The sequence below is a fragment of the Paroedura picta genome, chromosome 5 (assembly GCF_049243985.1).
Source record: "Paroedura picta isolate Pp20150507F chromosome 5, Ppicta_v3.0, whole genome shotgun sequence".
In the NCBI taxonomy this organism is placed as follows: Eukaryota; Metazoa; Chordata; class Lepidosauria; order Squamata; family Gekkonidae; genus Paroedura; species Paroedura picta.
Window position 1 is genome coordinate 121,081,675 of NC_135373.1, and position 17,670 is coordinate 121,099,344.

The following is a 17,670-nucleotide window of genomic DNA, read 5'->3' on the forward strand; positions in this document are numbered from 1 at the left end:
CAACGCAGGATCAGCCCAAAGCATCCTAAAGCATCCAAGAAAAGTGTGTATCCAACCTTTGCTTGAAGACTGCCAGTGAGGGGGAGTTCACCACCTCCACTCTAGACGCAGGGATGGGTGGGGTGATATTCTGCCATCTTCTCTGTTCTATTGTGGTTTTATGTCTTGGGTTTTGTGTCCTTTTAATGAAGGTTTTAATGTTTTTTTTTCCCGGACGTCTGTAACCCGCCATGAGTCGTCTCCGGGAATGGCGGGGAATAATTTTAATAATAATAAAAATGATAATGATAATAATGACAATGTTCTGAGCTGGTGCTTTGGTGGGATGAGGGTTAACAAGCTGAATCTTCGTTTTCTGGGAGAGTAGAAAGGGAATCCTGGTAAAGAAGAGCCCTCCTGTCCTGGAGGGGGTTACGCTCTCCTTGAAAAGTTAGCTGCTGGGGAGTGCTACTCGACACGCTTGGCCACCTTTGGAAACCAGGTGGGCACCATGGTTTGGAGTTCTTTCGTCCAGCTTTGGCTGGGGCACCAACTGCGTGCATTCCTGGGTCAGTCAGATCTAGCCAGCTTGGTGTAGTGGTTAGGAATGTGGACTTCTAATCTAGCAAGCCGGGTTTGAATCTGCGCTCCCCCACATGCAGCCAGCTGGATGACCTTGAGCTCGCCACTGCGCTGATAAAACTGTTCTGACCGAGCAGTGATATCAGGGCTCTCTCATCCTCACCCACCTCACAGGGTGTCTGTTGTGGGGAGCGGAAAGGGAAGGTGAATGTAAGCCACTTTGAGACTCCTTCAGATAGAGAAAAGTGGCATATAAGAACCAACTCTTCTTCTTCTTCTAGCCACAGCGACCCATTCCTTAGTTACAACTAGGCTGGGCTACTGCAGTGCACTCTGCTTGGGGTTACCTTTGAAGATTGGTCAGCGGTCACAGCTAGTGCTGAATGCTGCAGCTAGACAGCTGGTCAGGGCCGGCTTCTGGGAGCATGTGAACCTAATACCATAATGTCTACAGTGGCTGCCAATCCATGCGCCCAAGGGTGGCCAAACCATGACTTTCCAGATGGCCCTGGATTACAATTCCCAGAGACTCATGGGAATTGTAATCCAGGGACACCTGGAGAACCGCCATTTGGCCACCCCTGCTTGTAGCCCAAGTTGAGCAGTTGAGCAGAATGGGATAAATGATGGACAGTTTTCTCCCATACAGTCTTGCCGGAGAATTGATATTGCAGGAAGAGGCTGTCCTGTCACTCAAAAAAAGCTTGTTTGGTGGGTACGTGAGGACATTTTGAGTTGCAACCTCATGGTTATGGAAGAACTTCACTAAGGAGGCATTCTGAGCTCCCCTAACTTTTGAGCTTTAAGAGGCTGGTTTAGTTTCCTAGGAATCCCAAGTTGTTAGTTTCTTATGTCCTTCTAAAAGGATATAAAAGGATTAGATAGATTCATGTAGGGTAAGTCTAACAACAACTAGGAGTCATAATGACTGAGGGGAACCTCCATATTGGGAGGCGCTAATTCTCTGAATCCTGGAGCCAGGGGAAGGCCTTGGCTTCTATGCCCTGTTTATTCATTTATTATTATATTTATATATTTTGTCTAGAGGAACTCGTTGACCACTCTGTGAGACAGAATGCTGGACTAGATCCAGCAAGGCTCTTCTGATGTTCTTCAGATGTTGGAATAGATGGACCATTGGTCTGACCCAGCAGGGCTCTTCTGATCTTAGAATGCTGGACTAGATGGGCCATTGGTCCAGTCCAGCAGGACTCTTCTGATGTTCTTCGGATGTTGGAATAGATGGATCATTGGTCTGACCCAGCAGGGCTCTTCTGATCTTAGAATGCTGGACTAGATGGGCCATTGGTCCAATCCAGCAGGACTCTTCTGATGTTCTTCAGATGTTGGAATAGATGGATCATTGGTCTGACCCAGCAGGGCTCTTCTGATCTTAGAATGCTGGACTAGATGGACCATTGGTCCAATCCAGCAGGACTCTTCTGATGTTCTTAGGATGCTGAACTACATGGACCCTGTTCTGACCCAGCTGGGCTCTTTTGATGTTCTTAGGATACTGGACTAGATTGACTTCTGGACTGATCCAGTAGGGCTCCTCTAATGTTCTATGTCCCCGGAAATCAGAGTCTTGTATCCGGTACCACCCTCAAGTTCAGAAAGATCCAGATTGCCTCCAAATCACCGGGTGGCGTCAGAGGTACGTTCCCCCACCCTCCATATTTTGAGTCCGAAACTCAGAAAAAGGTGCAAAGGTGCGCATTTGCTGTTTGTCACAACATAGCTCCAGAAGATGTTTGGCGTAGAGAGTCGCACAGCGTGGGAATCTGTGTAGGCCTATTAAGGAATCTTTTTTTTTTCTTTTTCGTAAAGTGTAAATCTTAAAAAAAAAAAAAAAAAACCATGCAGGGAAATGGGAGATGGAGCTGCTGAGCGTTTTGTAAGGCGTGAAGTCGGAAACTTAAATTGATGAGGCTTAAATCGTGGAAACCAGCGAGGGTAGGAACAGATGGCTCGCGCCTCTAACTTCCCCGTTCGTAATAGGGTGGCCCCGCGTGGGTTGGACGAGAATTCAGAGCGCCGGCTTTCCTAGCTCCTCTGTTTCTAAACATCTAGACGTCATCAGCTGAAATTGTCCACCCCCGTTCCCACAGGTGGCTTCTTCCTGGGGAGAGTAAATATCATTGGGGGAGGAGAGAAACCTTAACTTGCTTGTAATGCAGGAGTCGTCAAACTGCGGCCCTCCAGATGTCCATGGACTACAATTCCCATGAGCCCCTGCCAGCGAACGCTGGCAGGGGCTCAGGGGAATTGTAGTCCATGGACATCTGGAGGGCCGCAGTTTGACTACCCCTATTCTAATGCCTTGTATGTCCATGGCTCTCTGCTGGAGTTGGTCGTGATGGACCTGAAGGTTAGTCTTGTTCCTGCTAAATTGACGGCGGGATACTTAGGCTTCCCGTTAGGCTATAATATTTCCCCCCTGCTTCCAGCTTGGCTTCGTGCCACTTAAGTCGGCTTTCCAGCGGCTCTAATTGGTTAACTTCCTCAGTCTCGGATTTTAGGCAGAGGCATGATCGTACCTGCATTTTGCCATGTTATTTGCTATCGGCCTGTGACACCTGTGTCCAAAAATGGTCATAGAGGATTTTTAGGGAATTGCTTATTGCTTCGTTTATTTATGCCTCGCCTTTCTCTCCGGTGAGAACCCCCCAGTGGCTTACGTGATTTTCCTCTCCTTCATTTTAGCCTCACAACAAGCCTGTGAGGCAGGTAAGGAGGACAGGGTGTGACTGTCCCAGGGCCATGCGATAAGTTTCCAGAGTGGGGATTCAAACCTGGGTCTCCCGGGGCTTAATCTGACTCGAATGCTGGCAGGGGCTCCTGGGAATTGTAGTCCATGGACATCTGGAGGGCTGCAGTTTGACTACCCCTGTACTAGACCTTGGGAATGCAAAGAGGAAAGAGGATTTGTTGGGGAGGATACCTCCCCCCCCCATTTATAAAGCTGATCCTGCAAGCGTGAGACAGTAGGGTTTGCAGAATGGCTTTTTGGGCTGCCCTTAATGCTGTGAATGTGTTGCTTTCTGGCAACAGAGTTTGTATATATTTTTTTAAAGCTGCTTTTCAACGAATAGCTAATTCTAATGGAGTTAATGGAGATGTTTTTGGCCTTCACTGACGACAGCTGAGTAATCAGAATCGAGGTCACTCGTTCTGACGCTGCAGAGATTGAACACGGCGATGCTTGCCAAAGGAGTCACGGTGCTCTTCACTGGCATCGTTGACGTTTTTGTAGTTTGTTCTTAGTTTGCTCTTAATCTCAGAGTTTTTCCCTTCTACCCAGAACAGAGGCTGGAGAGCCATCTGACGGAGAGGCTGATTCTGTGACGGTTCAAGGGGGGTGGCAGGTGACAGTGGGTGAGCGAGAGGGTTGGGAGTGTCCTGCACAGTGCAGCGGGTTGGACTAGATGACCCAGGAGGTCCCTTCCATGATTCTGTGATTCTAAATTACGTCTAAACCCCTGGCAGTTAGAGCGGTTTCTCAGTGGAACAGGCTTCCTTGGGAGGTGGTAGGTTCTCCATCTTTGGAAATGTTTAAACAGAGGCTGGGTAGCCATCTGACAGAGAGGCTGATTCTGTGAAGGCTCAAGGGGGTGGCAGGTAACAGTGGATGAGCCATAGGGTTGTGAGTGTCCTGCTTAGTGCAGGGGGTTGGACTAGATGACCCAGGAGGTCCCTTCAAACTCTATGATTCTGTGATTCTAAATTCCGTCTCAATGTCCGGAAGAAGTTCCTGACAGTTGGAGCGGTTCCTCAGTGGAACAGGCTTCCTCGGGAGGTGGTGGGTCCTCCATCCTTGGAGATTTTTAAGCAGAGGCTGGAGAGCCATCTGATGGAGAGGCTGATTCTGTGAAGGCTCAAGGGGGTGGCAGGTTACAGCGGGGTGAGCGACAGGGTTCTGAGTGCCCAGCAAATGCTGACAGGGGCTCATGGGAATTGTAGTCCATGGACATCTGGAGGGCCACAGTTCGCCCACCCCTGGTCTAGAGCATTATGCATGGTGCTCTCCACTTTCAACACATGGATAACTTCCATCCGGCAGTTGTGTGATTCAGCCAACCATGATTATAAGGGGCCTGAAGTGTCAGTTTGTCATATATACTAACGCAGCTATGCTCAGGCTTGTTGCTGGGCTAATTCACCCATTTTAGGACCCCATGGTGTTTGGGGAGTAGGATTGTCCAGGTATTGTTCTCAATATAGTTTTGATGCTTGTACTTCTGAGTTTTGTGCATCAAGACCTTGCTAATCTGTGCTGACCAAAAGGGAGGAGAATTGTCAACTCCTCAACACCCCTCTCTTCAAGTTGGGCCAGGATAGAAATAGAAATTTTCATTTCTCAATGAAATGTGACATAGTCAGAATGAGCTTGGTGTCCACCCCCCCCCCCCCAATCTGTCAGCATGTTTTTCAGACAAAAGGAGGTCAAAAGGCACCAGAGCATTAACCTGCTTTAGTTATGACCTGTGATTTGTCTGGACGTTTTACTTTTCCCCGCAACACAGTTGGCTTTTTTCTCCTTCTCCAAATGTGCGACCGCATAAGCCTTTGTAGGAATTTAAAAAATATATATTTTCCACCTTCTTCTTCTTCTTTTTTTAAGCGGGCTTTCATTTCGCAGGTGGAAAAAAAGATCATTCCTTTCACGCGAGCTACCTTTTGTGGGTTACCTTGTGAAGCAGGTGCCACGGGTCAGGAAGTGCCACGAACGATCCGCGCACATTTCATGGAGTGACGCGGCACGTGCATTCCTGAAATTCCCGGGGGCTAAAACGACTTGACAGAGGCAATCCGGAGGCTCCGGTGGAAAGCGAGGCCTTTGCCTCTGGTGGCGAGAACAAGGAACGTCTGGAATACGCATAGGCTTTTCTGCGTGCGGCATAATGTGCCAGAGAATTCTGCTTGTGTGCGGTGGGATGTCGGAGCCAGGCGCGCACGAGACGCAGGCAAGAAGCAGGCACCGGAGGACTGTTATGGCTGCACTTTGAAACGCTCTTGATTAACTGCAGCATGGCTAGAGGCTCAAAGTTCAAGGCGCTCTGTGGTTTTGCTCCCTTAACGCTCTTAGTGTTCCTCGGAAACGAGCAGGACGTCAGTCCCCCTGTCTCCGTCCCTAGTCTAGAGGATGCCAATTTGGGGCTTGAGGTTCCCTATATTCTTTCGGGGCTCGAGGTCCCAAGCGCTTTCCGACGAGCGGCCCTGACGCCCATCTGTCACTGCCTTTCCCGTCCCTGTACCGGAGCCCCTTTAAATCAAATCACCTCTGCCGACCCAGTTGTCAGGGCGCCGAAAAGCGTCTCCCCAAGAAGGCAGCCGGAGCACCGCCGCCGCGTCGCGCTCCGCTCCGCTCCTCCGAAGGCGGGACGCGTAACGATCTGGAGGGATGAAACCTGTTGGAATTCCAGGGGAGCAGCTGGTGTCTACGCTCTTGCTAACTAGCAATGATTCAAGTCCTGCAGATTGTGAAGGAGCTGGTCTCCCCGGCGCGGCGGCGAGCAGACGCGGCCAAGAAAGGTAGGAGCCAGCCCGGAAACATTCGCCCTTAGCGTTCGAGTAATTCGTGGGGGGATTTTTTTTCCCCTCCTCCTTTTTCCCCACGAAGCGTTATCTTGCAAATTGGCAATTGAGTGACTGCCGAACGCCCGTTCCATCTTTATTTCAAGGCTGCGTGTTGCTCGCTGACACTCCGAATCTCTCCCGGCAGCGGCGATAAAGCCGGCGTAATCAGCCACGGCTCTCCTAAAGAGAATCCTTAATCACCTTCAATAACCGCGGGTGATATTTGATTGTACGGAGATACTTTGGCGGCACGCTCTCTCTTCCTCCCCCCCTCTCCCCCGGCCCTCCCTCCCCGATCGAAAAAGGATTTCCAGTCCCTGCAATGGAGCACGGTTTAAGCTAGCCCTGGAATTCCTCGCAGATGATTTTAGAGCTGGAGTACTATAATGGAGAACGTAGATATCGGCACTTCTTGGGAACAGTTGGTGGCGTGATCTTGTCCGTTCTTTTGCAAAGCGTGTCCTGTTTAGCATATTCAACTTGAAAGAAACGTTATAGGAAAGTATACCACGGCTCATCCTGGCTCTACAGTTCTTTCGGTAGAATGGCACCTGCTATTTTACGTGGTGTGCTGGAATGTTTTAGGTCTGTTCCTAAAACTCTGAAATGTTTCCTGGTATTCCATCCCATCCCTGGAGAGTTAACACAGTAGCTTTTGCTACTTTTGCCTTCTTGAAATCTGCCTCCGTAGGATGCTGTTTTACAGATGGGCAAACTCTTGTGTCGCAGGAGCAGGCAGAGAGTTGTAAACCTTTGACCCCTCTATAGGAAAAGTCTCTAACGTTTTGTTTGGCTGGCTTTTGTTTCGTCTGTTGACCGCTCTCATTTGATGATCAGCGTGTAGGTTCGGCGGAGGTCTGCCATCCATTTCCCTTGCCGTGCCATAATTCTGAACGCTCCCTTGGTTTTCGATGAAACTTGCTTCCAAGCAAATGAGTTGGCCTGCATAAAAAGGTGTTTTTAAGCTGCAGGATCGTTTGTGTGCATTTGCAGATTGCTTGCGTGGCTGTAATCACGGTCAAATATGCAGTGGTTCTTGTGAAACCATCTGCTTAGCTCCTTAAACTTACATTATACGCTTAATTCGAAAGAAATTCCGTCTCAACGTCCGGAAGCAGTTCCTGACAGTTAGAGCGATTCTTCAGTGGAACAGGCTTCCTCGGGAGGTGGTGGGTTCTCCATCTTTGGAGATTTTTAAACAGAGGCTGGAGAGCCATCTGACAGAGAGGCTGATTCTATGAAGGTTCAAGGGGTGGCAGGTGACAGTGGATGAGCGATAGGGTTTTGAGCATCCTGCACTGTGCAGGGGGTTGGACTAGATGACCCAGGAGGTCCCTTCCAGCTCTATGATTCTATAATTTGTTGTGAGTTTGTATGTATGCATCTCTCTTTCTCTCTCTCACTTTCTCATATGTAGGATGGAGTGGTTTGTGCACGATTGCTCATCTCCAGTAACGGGACGTCAAAAGAAATGTTGACATATATGTAACATGAGACCACTAGCACCTTCAATATTAACAAAATTTGTGGCAGGGGGGGTCAGCTTTCATGAATCACTGGCCACTTCTTCCGATACCTGAAGAAGCGGGCAATGACTCACGAAAGCTCACTCCCTGCCCCAAATTTTGCCAGTCTTCAAGGTGCTACTTTAAGTCTTTAAGTTACTGCCGGACTCTTGCTCTTTTTGACAGCTACCGACAGACGAACATGGGTCCCCATCTAAAACAAATGTAAAACAGCTACCTCTTTTCCTCCCGTACAATAAATCAAACTAGATTGACCTTTCTTTTCCTTCTCCCTTAATTAGGAGAAATAAAGATTTCATTAAACCGCATTTTATTTCTCTGTCTTTTAAAAAAAACTCTCCTGTTTTAATTAGCCAGCGTTCAGCCAATCATTGGGTCTAGAGATGTATGAGGACTATATTTTCATGCTTTCATGAATCTATAATAAGGACCCGATCCAGCCAGAGTGGAACCCTTCAAAGTCCCGTTCTTTTCATCGAGACAAGTTGGCTCTCCCCGGTTTGAAATGAATGGGCGTCAAAAGGGGACCTCCCTTTGCCCGGGTTGGGCCACAGGCAGGGACGTCCGTCCCGGAAATACACCTTGACTGTTGAACAAATCGGGAAAGTGTTGCATAAGATTTCCGCAGGAATTCCACCTTCAACGGAGCAGAAGTTCTTGTAAGCCCGGCTTGAAAAAGCTGTTTAGCGATTCCATATTTCTTTCTGAGCTATAATTGAACGTGACCCCGGGCGAATGGAGTCTGTCAAGACTGCGTTGGGAGGAATGAGTCAGTCTTGTTAGCAGCTTTTCGGTAAACAAAGAAAAGAGATGGTCACCGGTGAGATATCAGGAATCCCCCGTGCATTAGAAGGGGGAGGGGAATTTAATGAGCCTCGGATGAGGCTACGTGAAGCAGGAAGGTGTGGCTGTAAAAGCAGCAAAAGGTAAAGGTAAAGGTATCCCCTGTGCAAGCACCGAGTCATGTCTGACCCTTGGGATGATGCCCTCTAGTGTTTTCATGGCAGACTCAATATGGGGTGGTTTGCCAGTGCCTTCCCCAGTCATTACCGTTTACCCCCCAGCAAGCAAGCTGGGTGCTCATTTTACCGACCTCGGAAGGATGGAAGGCTGAGTTGACCTTGAGCCGGCTGCTGGGATTGAACTCCCAGCCTCATGGGCAAAGCTTTCAGGCGGCTGCCTTACCACTCTGCGCCACAAGAGGCCCAAAAAAAGCAGCGGAGAGTGCAAAAATCTGGACTCCCTTGCATTTTCCTAATTTTGCCAGTCTTGCTTGTGAAAGTTCGTGACGTCCCCAACCCTTTTGAGCCTGCAGGAGCTTTTGGAATTCCGACACCGCGGGGTGGGCGAAGCCACAAAATGGCTGCCACAGGAGGCGGGACCAACGGCCACCGCAGCCTGCCTACATTCCCACATCAAAGGGCCTCATGCTATGTCGGTGGGAGCCAGGAAAGTTGTCAGCAGGCAAAGGTGGCCCAACGGTGGCCCTCTAGATGTCCATTGACTACAATTCCCATGAAGCCCCTGCATTGGCAAGGGAATTGTACTCCATGGACCTCTAGAGGTCCACCGTTGGGCCACCCCTGCTCTAGGAGATGGAATTTTAAGGGTGATCATAATCCTTGTCTCCACCTTGAAAATGGCCAGTTTCAGAGATGTCCCCAATGTCCTGATTTGCTGGCCCCCCTAAATACCCAGTGGATGGCTGGTGATGACATGCTTTCAATAAGGGGTTTGGAATCCAAAGAAATATATGGGTTTTCTGTGTGGTACGGTTGAGCTTTTTTTGTGGGGGGGGGGGAGAAGAGATTTCTCAGGTGGCAGGCAGCCTCCTACCCCACGGCAAATGTCATGAAGCTTCCATATCCTCCGTCAGATAATTGGTCCTTAAATGTCAGTATTTTCTACTCTCATCAGCAGAGTCTTACGTAGAGGCTTTTGAGTTCGGTCGGTTTGATTCCCCACTCTTCCACATGCAGCCTGCTGGGTGACCTGGGGCCAGTCACAGTTCTCTCAGAGCTCTCTCAGCGTTACCTACCTCACAGGGAGTCTATGATGGGGCGAGGAAGGGAAGGTGACGGAAAGCCACTTTGAGACCGGGGTAGTAAAAAGCGGCGTACAAAAAGCCAGCTCCTCTTCTTCTTTTAATCGGGGATTGGACCCTGGACTGCCCACATGACCAGTGAATTCTCCGCCACGGCCCCTCCCCAACGTTTTCCGGGATTAATAAGTTCCTAAAGTGGTTTGTGAGGAATAGTGGGAGCCAGCGTAGAGTAGATGTTGGAGTGAGACTACGAGCTTGCAGACCCACGTTTGAATCTCCACTCGGTCGTGGAAGCTTTTTTGGTGATGTGGGGCATGTTACCTGCAGCCTACCTTGCAGGCTGGAAGAAGGGGTGTGTGATGCAACATCTTGAGCGCCTTCGAAACCTCCTTGCTGATGTCCCATGAGCCATTCTTGGATATTGGCCACTGTAGGGCTACATAAAGTCTGACGCCAAGGCTTCACATCGACCGCTGTCCTGGTCTGAGTTACCTTTGGAAGCCCTTTGCTGTCTTTATTACTCTCTTAGGTGCAGCAAGTCCTTAGAAAAAGGCAAAGCTTTTCTCTAAAGCAGGGGTAGTCAAACTGCGGCCCTCCAGATGTCCATGGACTACAATTCCCAGGAGCCCCCTGCCAGCGAATGCTGGCAGGGGGCTCCTGGGAATTGTAGTCCATGGACATCTGGAGGGCCGCAGTTTGACTACCCCTGCTCTAAAGGCTTTGTGGGGGGGGGGGGTTCAAATGTTGTCTTCCCAAAGTTTTCAGCAACAGGTTAAGACCTTTTTTTCCGTCGAGCCTTGGAATGCTCTGCTTGCTTCTTGGTTTTCTTATCTCTGTTTACCTGCTGTGATTATTTTATGACGATTTCATTGTCCTCTTTTTATTTGCGAGCCTCCTGATGGATACCTTTTTGACAGAAAGACAGTACGAAAATGTCAGCATTTGAATATTTTCTTATGCGTTGAAGCCCTACCTGTGGATCTGTGAACGGGGCTTGTCCTTCCCTCTGAAATGATGTGCTGAGTGTTATGCACTGTGCAAGTGCAGAGATCTGGACATGAGATTTCTCCTATGTCCTGTTTCCTTAGCAATGCTAACTTAATTAGAATGACATCCCGGGCCATTGCAACATGTTTATTTTGCCCGAGCTCATTTTCTTCCTCAATTGCAAAAGCAAATAGACTTTGGTCTCCTGAATGGACTTGGTTGGTGGCGTAGATGTACCCCTCTTGGTTTATTGTAAGGGTGCAGCAGGGCTTGATTCTGACTCACTGAACAATCATTGTTTGAGATTCTGTGGTTCTCCCATGAATTGCCTTAGTGCATTGTAGGTAGCTGTCTCTTAATTAGAATCATAGAATCATGGAGTTGGAAGGGACCTCCTGGGTCATCCAGTCCAACCCCCCGCACTATGCAGGACACTCACAACCCTATCGCTCATCAGGTTACCTGCAATCCCCTTGAGCCTTGACAGAATCCGCCTCTCCATCAGATGGTGATCCAGCCTCTGTTTAAAAATTTCCAAAGCTGGAGAATCCATTTGTGTTCCAAATGTTAACCAGGGGCAAGTTTAAGGAACTTTTGACTGCCAATAAAGATTCTCTTGCAAGGAACTTAAACTGCCATCTTGCTAAGTGGTCTATTTTTTTTTTTTTGAAAGGGCGATAAATTATCTGGTGTTCCCAAGCCAGTTAATAAATTATCCCATTTTTAAAAGAAGTGGACTACTTGGAAGCTTCCTTTTTATTGCTGCTTATTAGAGTTCCAAGTTGTGTGTGTGTGTGTGTGTGTGTGAATCTTTGAAAAGATATACTGTGTTTCATGCCCTCGGCTCCTAAGTGAGAAGGGGCCATAAGTCTATGGCAGGGCGCATGGTTTGCATGTGGAAGGATCTGTCACTGGCATCTTCTGCTGGAGGAATGTGACCTTGCTGATTATTGGGAATTGATGGCTTTGATTTCATTTATTCATACCCTTGCGTTTACGTGCTGGCTAAGTCACTGCATCCGTTTTGACAGCGTGGTTCTGTTGGGAGGCCAAGTCAGGATAACGCCTGGGAGCCACTGTCATGAGCCAAACGATAAGTGACATTCTGGCTAAGGAGAGCTGAGTTTAGAACTCTGTTGGGAACGTGGACAAATCAGGCGGCCTCAGGCAGGTCTCTGATACTCAAGATGTGTTTCCCTACCTGCAAAGTGCAGATCTTGTCCTGGACTCTGGGCTCGTCAGGTGGGACACTGTGGCTAGCTAATACGGAGCTAATACGGAGGTATTGAGCCATTGACGTCTTGTCACTTCTGGAGTCCGACTCCGCCCCGGAACAGGAGGGAGGGAGTGTGAACGTTCACAGAAGGTTGGGAAGGAGTCAGGTTTCTATGTTTCCCCAAGCTGGTCACAGGACTCCAGACACGGTCATGGCCAGCCAGTTTGGTGTAGTGGTTAGGAGCATGGACTTCTAAGGTGGGTTTGATTCCCCGCTCCTCCTCCACATGCAGCCAGCTCCTCCACATGCAGCTACCTTGGCCTCGTCACTGCACTGATAAAATAAGTACAGCAGCTTCATGTTGTCTGCGCTCCTACGTTTGTCAGTTTGCATGTGAGATCTTTCTTTCCAAAATGTCTGGAGGGGTATAACGGAAGTCCTTTTTTGCCGGGGCGTACCTCTGGAGCCTAATGCTGGAAGCGATCGAGGGCAAAAGAAGAAGAGGATGACAGAGAACGAGGTGGCTGGATGGAGTCACTGAAGCAATGGGTGCAAACTTTAAATGGACTCCGGGGAATGGTAGAGGACAGGAAGGCCTGGAGGATCACTGCCCATGGGGTCGCGATGGGTCGGACACGACTTCGCACCTAACAACAACAACCTCCGGAGCAGTAGCTGTTCCCAGAAAACAATTTAATACTATTTCTTGATTTTATCTTCAAGCGATTGTCCTAGTTGTGCTGATTGGTGTTGACCCCCTGACATTACTTTTGTCTTCTGTATGGTAAAATTTTCCAGGTAAATTGCAGGTAAACCGGCTGAGGCATGCACGTTTTGTTCTCTCTGGTCTTCAGCGTGGCTCCACACAACTTCCAGGCCCTGTTTTTTCTACATTCACAGTCTGCTTGGTTCTGTAAGTTTGGTTTCTGCTGTGAAGGCAGTAATCGAACTGGGGCCTCCAGCATCCCTGGCCGCTATGAATCTGACCCCACCCACATATCTCCCGCTGCAGGGGTAGTCAACCTGTGGTCCTCCAGATGTCCATGGACTACAATTCCCACGAGCCCCTGCCAACGTTTGCTGGCAGGGGCTCATGGGAATTGTAGTCCATGGACATCTGGAGGACCACAGGTTGACTACCCCTGTCATACTGCATCTGATTTGATCCCGGTGCCCTAGCCCTTTGGAGAACTTTTGCGGGACTCTTCCCCATTTCTCCAAAGAAGCACATGGGTAGGAACACTGCAGCGTTTTCCTGAATTGCTTCGGCATCACTCAGCGTGCTACCATTAAACCTGCTCGAATGATATCGTATTGCTTTCAGCCAGGGATAATGGGTCACCCGTGTCCTGTAGCTCTGGTGTATTCGCTTAAAATACATAACGTTTGCGCACAAGACGGTATCTTGATATTTGTCTTCTCCTGGTTGGATGACTGGGAATGTTCCGCGTTCTCTCCAAGGCTAAGCAATCCCCGTGAATGGGTTTCCGTCGGCAAGGGTGAACGTCCGAATCCAATTAGGCTTCAGCTGCTTTATTGACCTCTTCATTCCCCTTTCCTTGACACATATCGGCACAACGAGGGCGGTTTGCCGATAAGCATTTTGTGTTCTGTGCCTTTGCGAAGGCAGTAAAGTTATCTTTAAGCTTTTTGGAAGCGGACAAACGGAGTTCACCTGGTTTTCTGAGCTCGTGGGATCCATTTTGGATGCCCGAGTAATAGCTCCTCTAACTAGCTCCTCCAACATCCTTTTAAGGAAGAATTATTGCTGTGGCTGTCCTCAGCTGCTAGTTTGCGTGGTCGTCTTTTTGGACTTGTGGTGGGGATGACAAGAACCCATTGACTACACCTCGAACTTCTTAATGAGGACCAATTTTGTTCTCTACACCAGGGGTAGTCAACCTGTGGTCCTCCAGGTGTTCATGGACTGCAATTCCCATGAGCCCCTGCCAGCGTTTGCTGGCAGGGGCACATGGGAATTGTAGTCCATGAACATCTGGAGGACCACAGGTTGACTACCCCTGCTCTACACCTTTCGACATGTCTTAAAATCTTAATGTTTTGCTATGCCTAAGTTTTACATCCTGGCTTGTGACCGTACAAATAAATAAATGAACCCATCGACTTAACGCAAGATTAAAAAAGGGTCAAGAAGAGTTTGTGTTGTGGCACAAATCAAGGGGCTAGGCAGATTGGTGTTGGAATATGTAAGATCTGTTATGAATAATAACAGATATAATAATAATCTCTCTCTCTCTCTCTCTCTCTCTCTCTCTCTCTCTCTCTCTCTCATCTCTTCCTTTACAAAGTTGTTTCAGGTCTCAATGAAGCTATTTATTCTTTAAGCAGCTGGTGCTGCACCCCATTATTGGCCCCTCCGAGCATCACTCCGGGAGGTGGAATATAATTTATTTATTTCATCGTGTTTGTAGGCTGCTGCTCCTGGTCAGCCAATTCGCAGCGGTTAACACCAAATCCAAAATACATTATTAAAACTAGTACCAAAGGCATAAAACGTTAAAACTACATAAAAATCCTCCCATCCTCAGCCATGCTGTCCCCCTGGCTGTCCACAAACCAGTAGAAGAAGATGCAACCCAGGTGGCGAACACTGGAGTGTTCCCAAGAGGTCCCGTTAGTCTGGCCTCAACCAAACAACTGCCCGAAGACCTCGTCTTGCAGGCCCTGCGGAACTGCATTAGCTCCAGGAGGGCCCATAGCTCTTCTGGGAGCTCTTTCCACCAGACTGGGGCCAGGGCCGAAAAGGCCCTGCTTCCGGTCAAGGCCAGGTAAAACCTCACATGGGCTGGGGATCGCCAATCTGTTAGTCTGTGCAGAGCGGAGTGTCCTGAGAGGGCCATGGGGAGTAAGAGAGTCACATAGATACACTGGTCGCAGGCCGCAAGTGGCCTTAAAGGTCAGAACCAAAACCTTGAACTTGAGCTGGAATTCAATAGGCAAAACAGCCACATGGGCACAAGCTGGATGGTGGGCTCCGGTGCATATATACGCACTGCATATATAGTCCATCCATAAATATGGCTGCCGTGATCTAGAACAGGGGTAGTCAACCTGTGGTCCTCCAGAGGTCCATGGACTACAATTCCCATGAGCCCCTGCCAGCAAATGCTGGCAGGGGCTCATGGGAATTGTAGTCCATGGACATCTGGAGGACCACCGGTTGACTACCCCTGATCTAGAACGCCTTTTGGGGAATTTCCGCCCGTCGTAAGTTACGGGGCGGCTAGAACAACAAGCGGCAACCTTCAAAGAGGCGGAGAGCGCCCGGGAACCGGATCTTGCGTTGCTGTCTCAAAAACGCTAGCCGGTTTTGTCGCCTGTAGCAATCGCATACATATTTAACTCCTGGATGAAAAGAAATCCCCAGACGTTGTCAGCCGTTTGGTTGGCCGGGTGGGCAAGTTCCCCCGCCTGCGTCTAGCCGTGCTGCCTTCCCGACGAGACAAATTTACAGATGCCTTAATTGCCTCGCCTGACAAGATGAAGACTTTAAATGCCAAAACCGGATGCCGACTTCAGTTGACTCCATCTAGCAGCAGGTGGGATCCGGACCCCTTTGGATACGGCTGAGATGGGGGGGGGGCTGCTGTTGCAGAAGCGCAGATCTGAGATTGGAGGGGGCTCGGTTCGGCAGCACGTAAACAAACGCATCTCCTGCTCCTTCGCCCAACCGCCCCCCCCCCCCACACCGTGGTTTCTCCCCCACCCCCAATATTTTATCTTGCAGATAATAGACAGCAAATAAGAGATGAAGGGAGACCGTGGGCCGTCTTCCGCTCGGGGTCGGGCGGTTGTTGTCTGCTTCCGAGCGGAGAAAGATTCATTTAATTTGTTGCCAGACAACTGGCATTGCTCCTTGAAAGATGGGTGGGAGAAGCTGCAGATTTTGCTGAGGCGGGTCCCCCCGAGGAATGGAGCTGGCGGAACCTGCAGGTTTGAAGCAAGGAATGGGGGATGAGTGGAGCTGTCAGGGGAGCAGATCCACAGATACGAAGCACTGATGAAAAGCACTCCAGTTCAGATGGAATAGAATCATAGAATCACAGAATCACAGAGTTGGAAGGGGCCACACAGGCCATCTAGTCCAACCCCCTGCTCAACGCAGGATCAGCCCTAAGCATCCTAAAGCATCCAAGAAAAGTGTGTATCCAACCTTGGCTTGAAGACTGCCAGTGAGGGGGAGCTCACCACCTCCTTAGGCAGCCTATAGGAAAGACCAACCAGAGCTCAGGGCCATGCAAAGAAGCTTGGGGGGATCCTTCAACCTTCTATGTTCCCTCCTCCTCTTGTGTAAGGCCAGCTGGCAAATTGTGTCTCTTTGCACAACAGCGCCCAAGTTTATTTGAATATAGCGGCCATCGCTACCTCCCTTGGCAGTGAATCCCACAAAATTAAATTACTTGCTCTGGGTAAAAGTATTTCCTTTTGCCTGCCCGTTTCCTACTGCCTGTTGACTTCGTTGGATGCCCTTGAATTTGGGTACGATTTTATGAATCTCTTATCAGTCTTCACCTTTAGTTGTCTTTTTTCTAAACGAAAAGTCTCAGATTCATTCATTCATTCATTCATTCATTCATTCATTCATTCATTCATTCATTCATTCATTCATTCATTCATTCATTCATTCATTCATTCATTCATTCATTCACTGCCCTCCCTGAAGGCTGACCTCAACATCTTTTTGCCCTCCTCTGTATTTTTTCCCTTCCAGCTCAGCAATGTCTCTTTTGACACATGGTTATCATTGGCCTGACTCAGCCTTCGTCAACATTTTTAGCATTGAGAAATCCCAGAAGTGGCGCAAATTGTGCAGAATGTGGTCGGGAAGCACCCCTCCCTCCCTTCCCACCACCCCCAGGTCCATCATTGGCCATTTTTGGAGGGGGCGGGAGGTTGACATGACCATATATGGTCATATCACCCGATAAACGTTTAACAAATTTTTTAAAAAATATATAAAAATAACTCCCACCCATTTAGGAAACCCTTCCCGGTCTGCCATAAACCTAGGACTTCCTGCGTGCCAAGCAAAGGAGCCCTCCCTCCTTTCCTCCGTGCCTTCTTCCCCATTCTGGACCCTGCTCCGATTTTCTTTTGCCTGATTCCAGCCTGGCGATCGCACGAAGTGGCTTATACTGGAGCAGACTATTGGCTCCACCAGAGTCAGCATTGCCTACTCGGACCGGCAGCTGCTCTCCAGGGTCTCAGGCCGAGGGACTTTCACATCCCCGACGGCCAGATGAATTTTACCTGTACAAGTCCTGGGAGTCCAGCTCAAGGTCTTCGGGTTCTCCTGTGAAGAAGCACAGGGCAGGCGGTGAAGGGTTGGAAGAGCTGCTGCAGAGTTTGGGGGGCTTTTAGGGTAATGTTTATATGGTAGAAGTGCTGGAAGGTGACGGATTGAGTGGGCCCGAAAGCCGGTTTTAACTGCTGAGCAGGAAATTGTAGGCGGAAAGAGCGGCACACCGAAAATTGGCATTAGGTGACAGGAACGAACGAGTCATTTGCTGGTAAAGGGGGCAGTTAAAGAGCTGGTTGTGTACCCCTGAGTGTATCCAGTGTAGGCGATGGTCTTGAGATAGGGACGATGGTGATGAGGTCCTTGTGTACGTTAAGGATGTATTTATCACAGCGGATCATTGACATGTCACCTGCAGTTTTAAGTGAAAAGGGGGCTGATTTGATTCCATGAACTTAGGCCGACGGTGAGTGGGTGAGCAGAAAGGGGTGGCCCT

The 17,670-nt window shown here is 49.1% G+C and overlaps 1 protein-coding gene across 1 annotated transcript in view; it reads left to right on the plus strand.

The window, feature by feature from the left end:
• The first annotated feature begins 5,381 nt into the window (after nt 1–5,381).
• The window catches only part of USP6NL (USP6 N-terminal like), a 116,176-nt gene continuing 103,887 nt past the window's right edge, over nt 5,382–17,670 (plus strand). The window contains 1 exon segment of the mRNA XM_077340799.1: nt 5,382–6,096. Within this exon segment, the coding sequence (XP_077196914.1) occupies nt 6,024–6,096 (73 nt within the window). The 5' untranslated portion in view covers nt 5,382–6,023.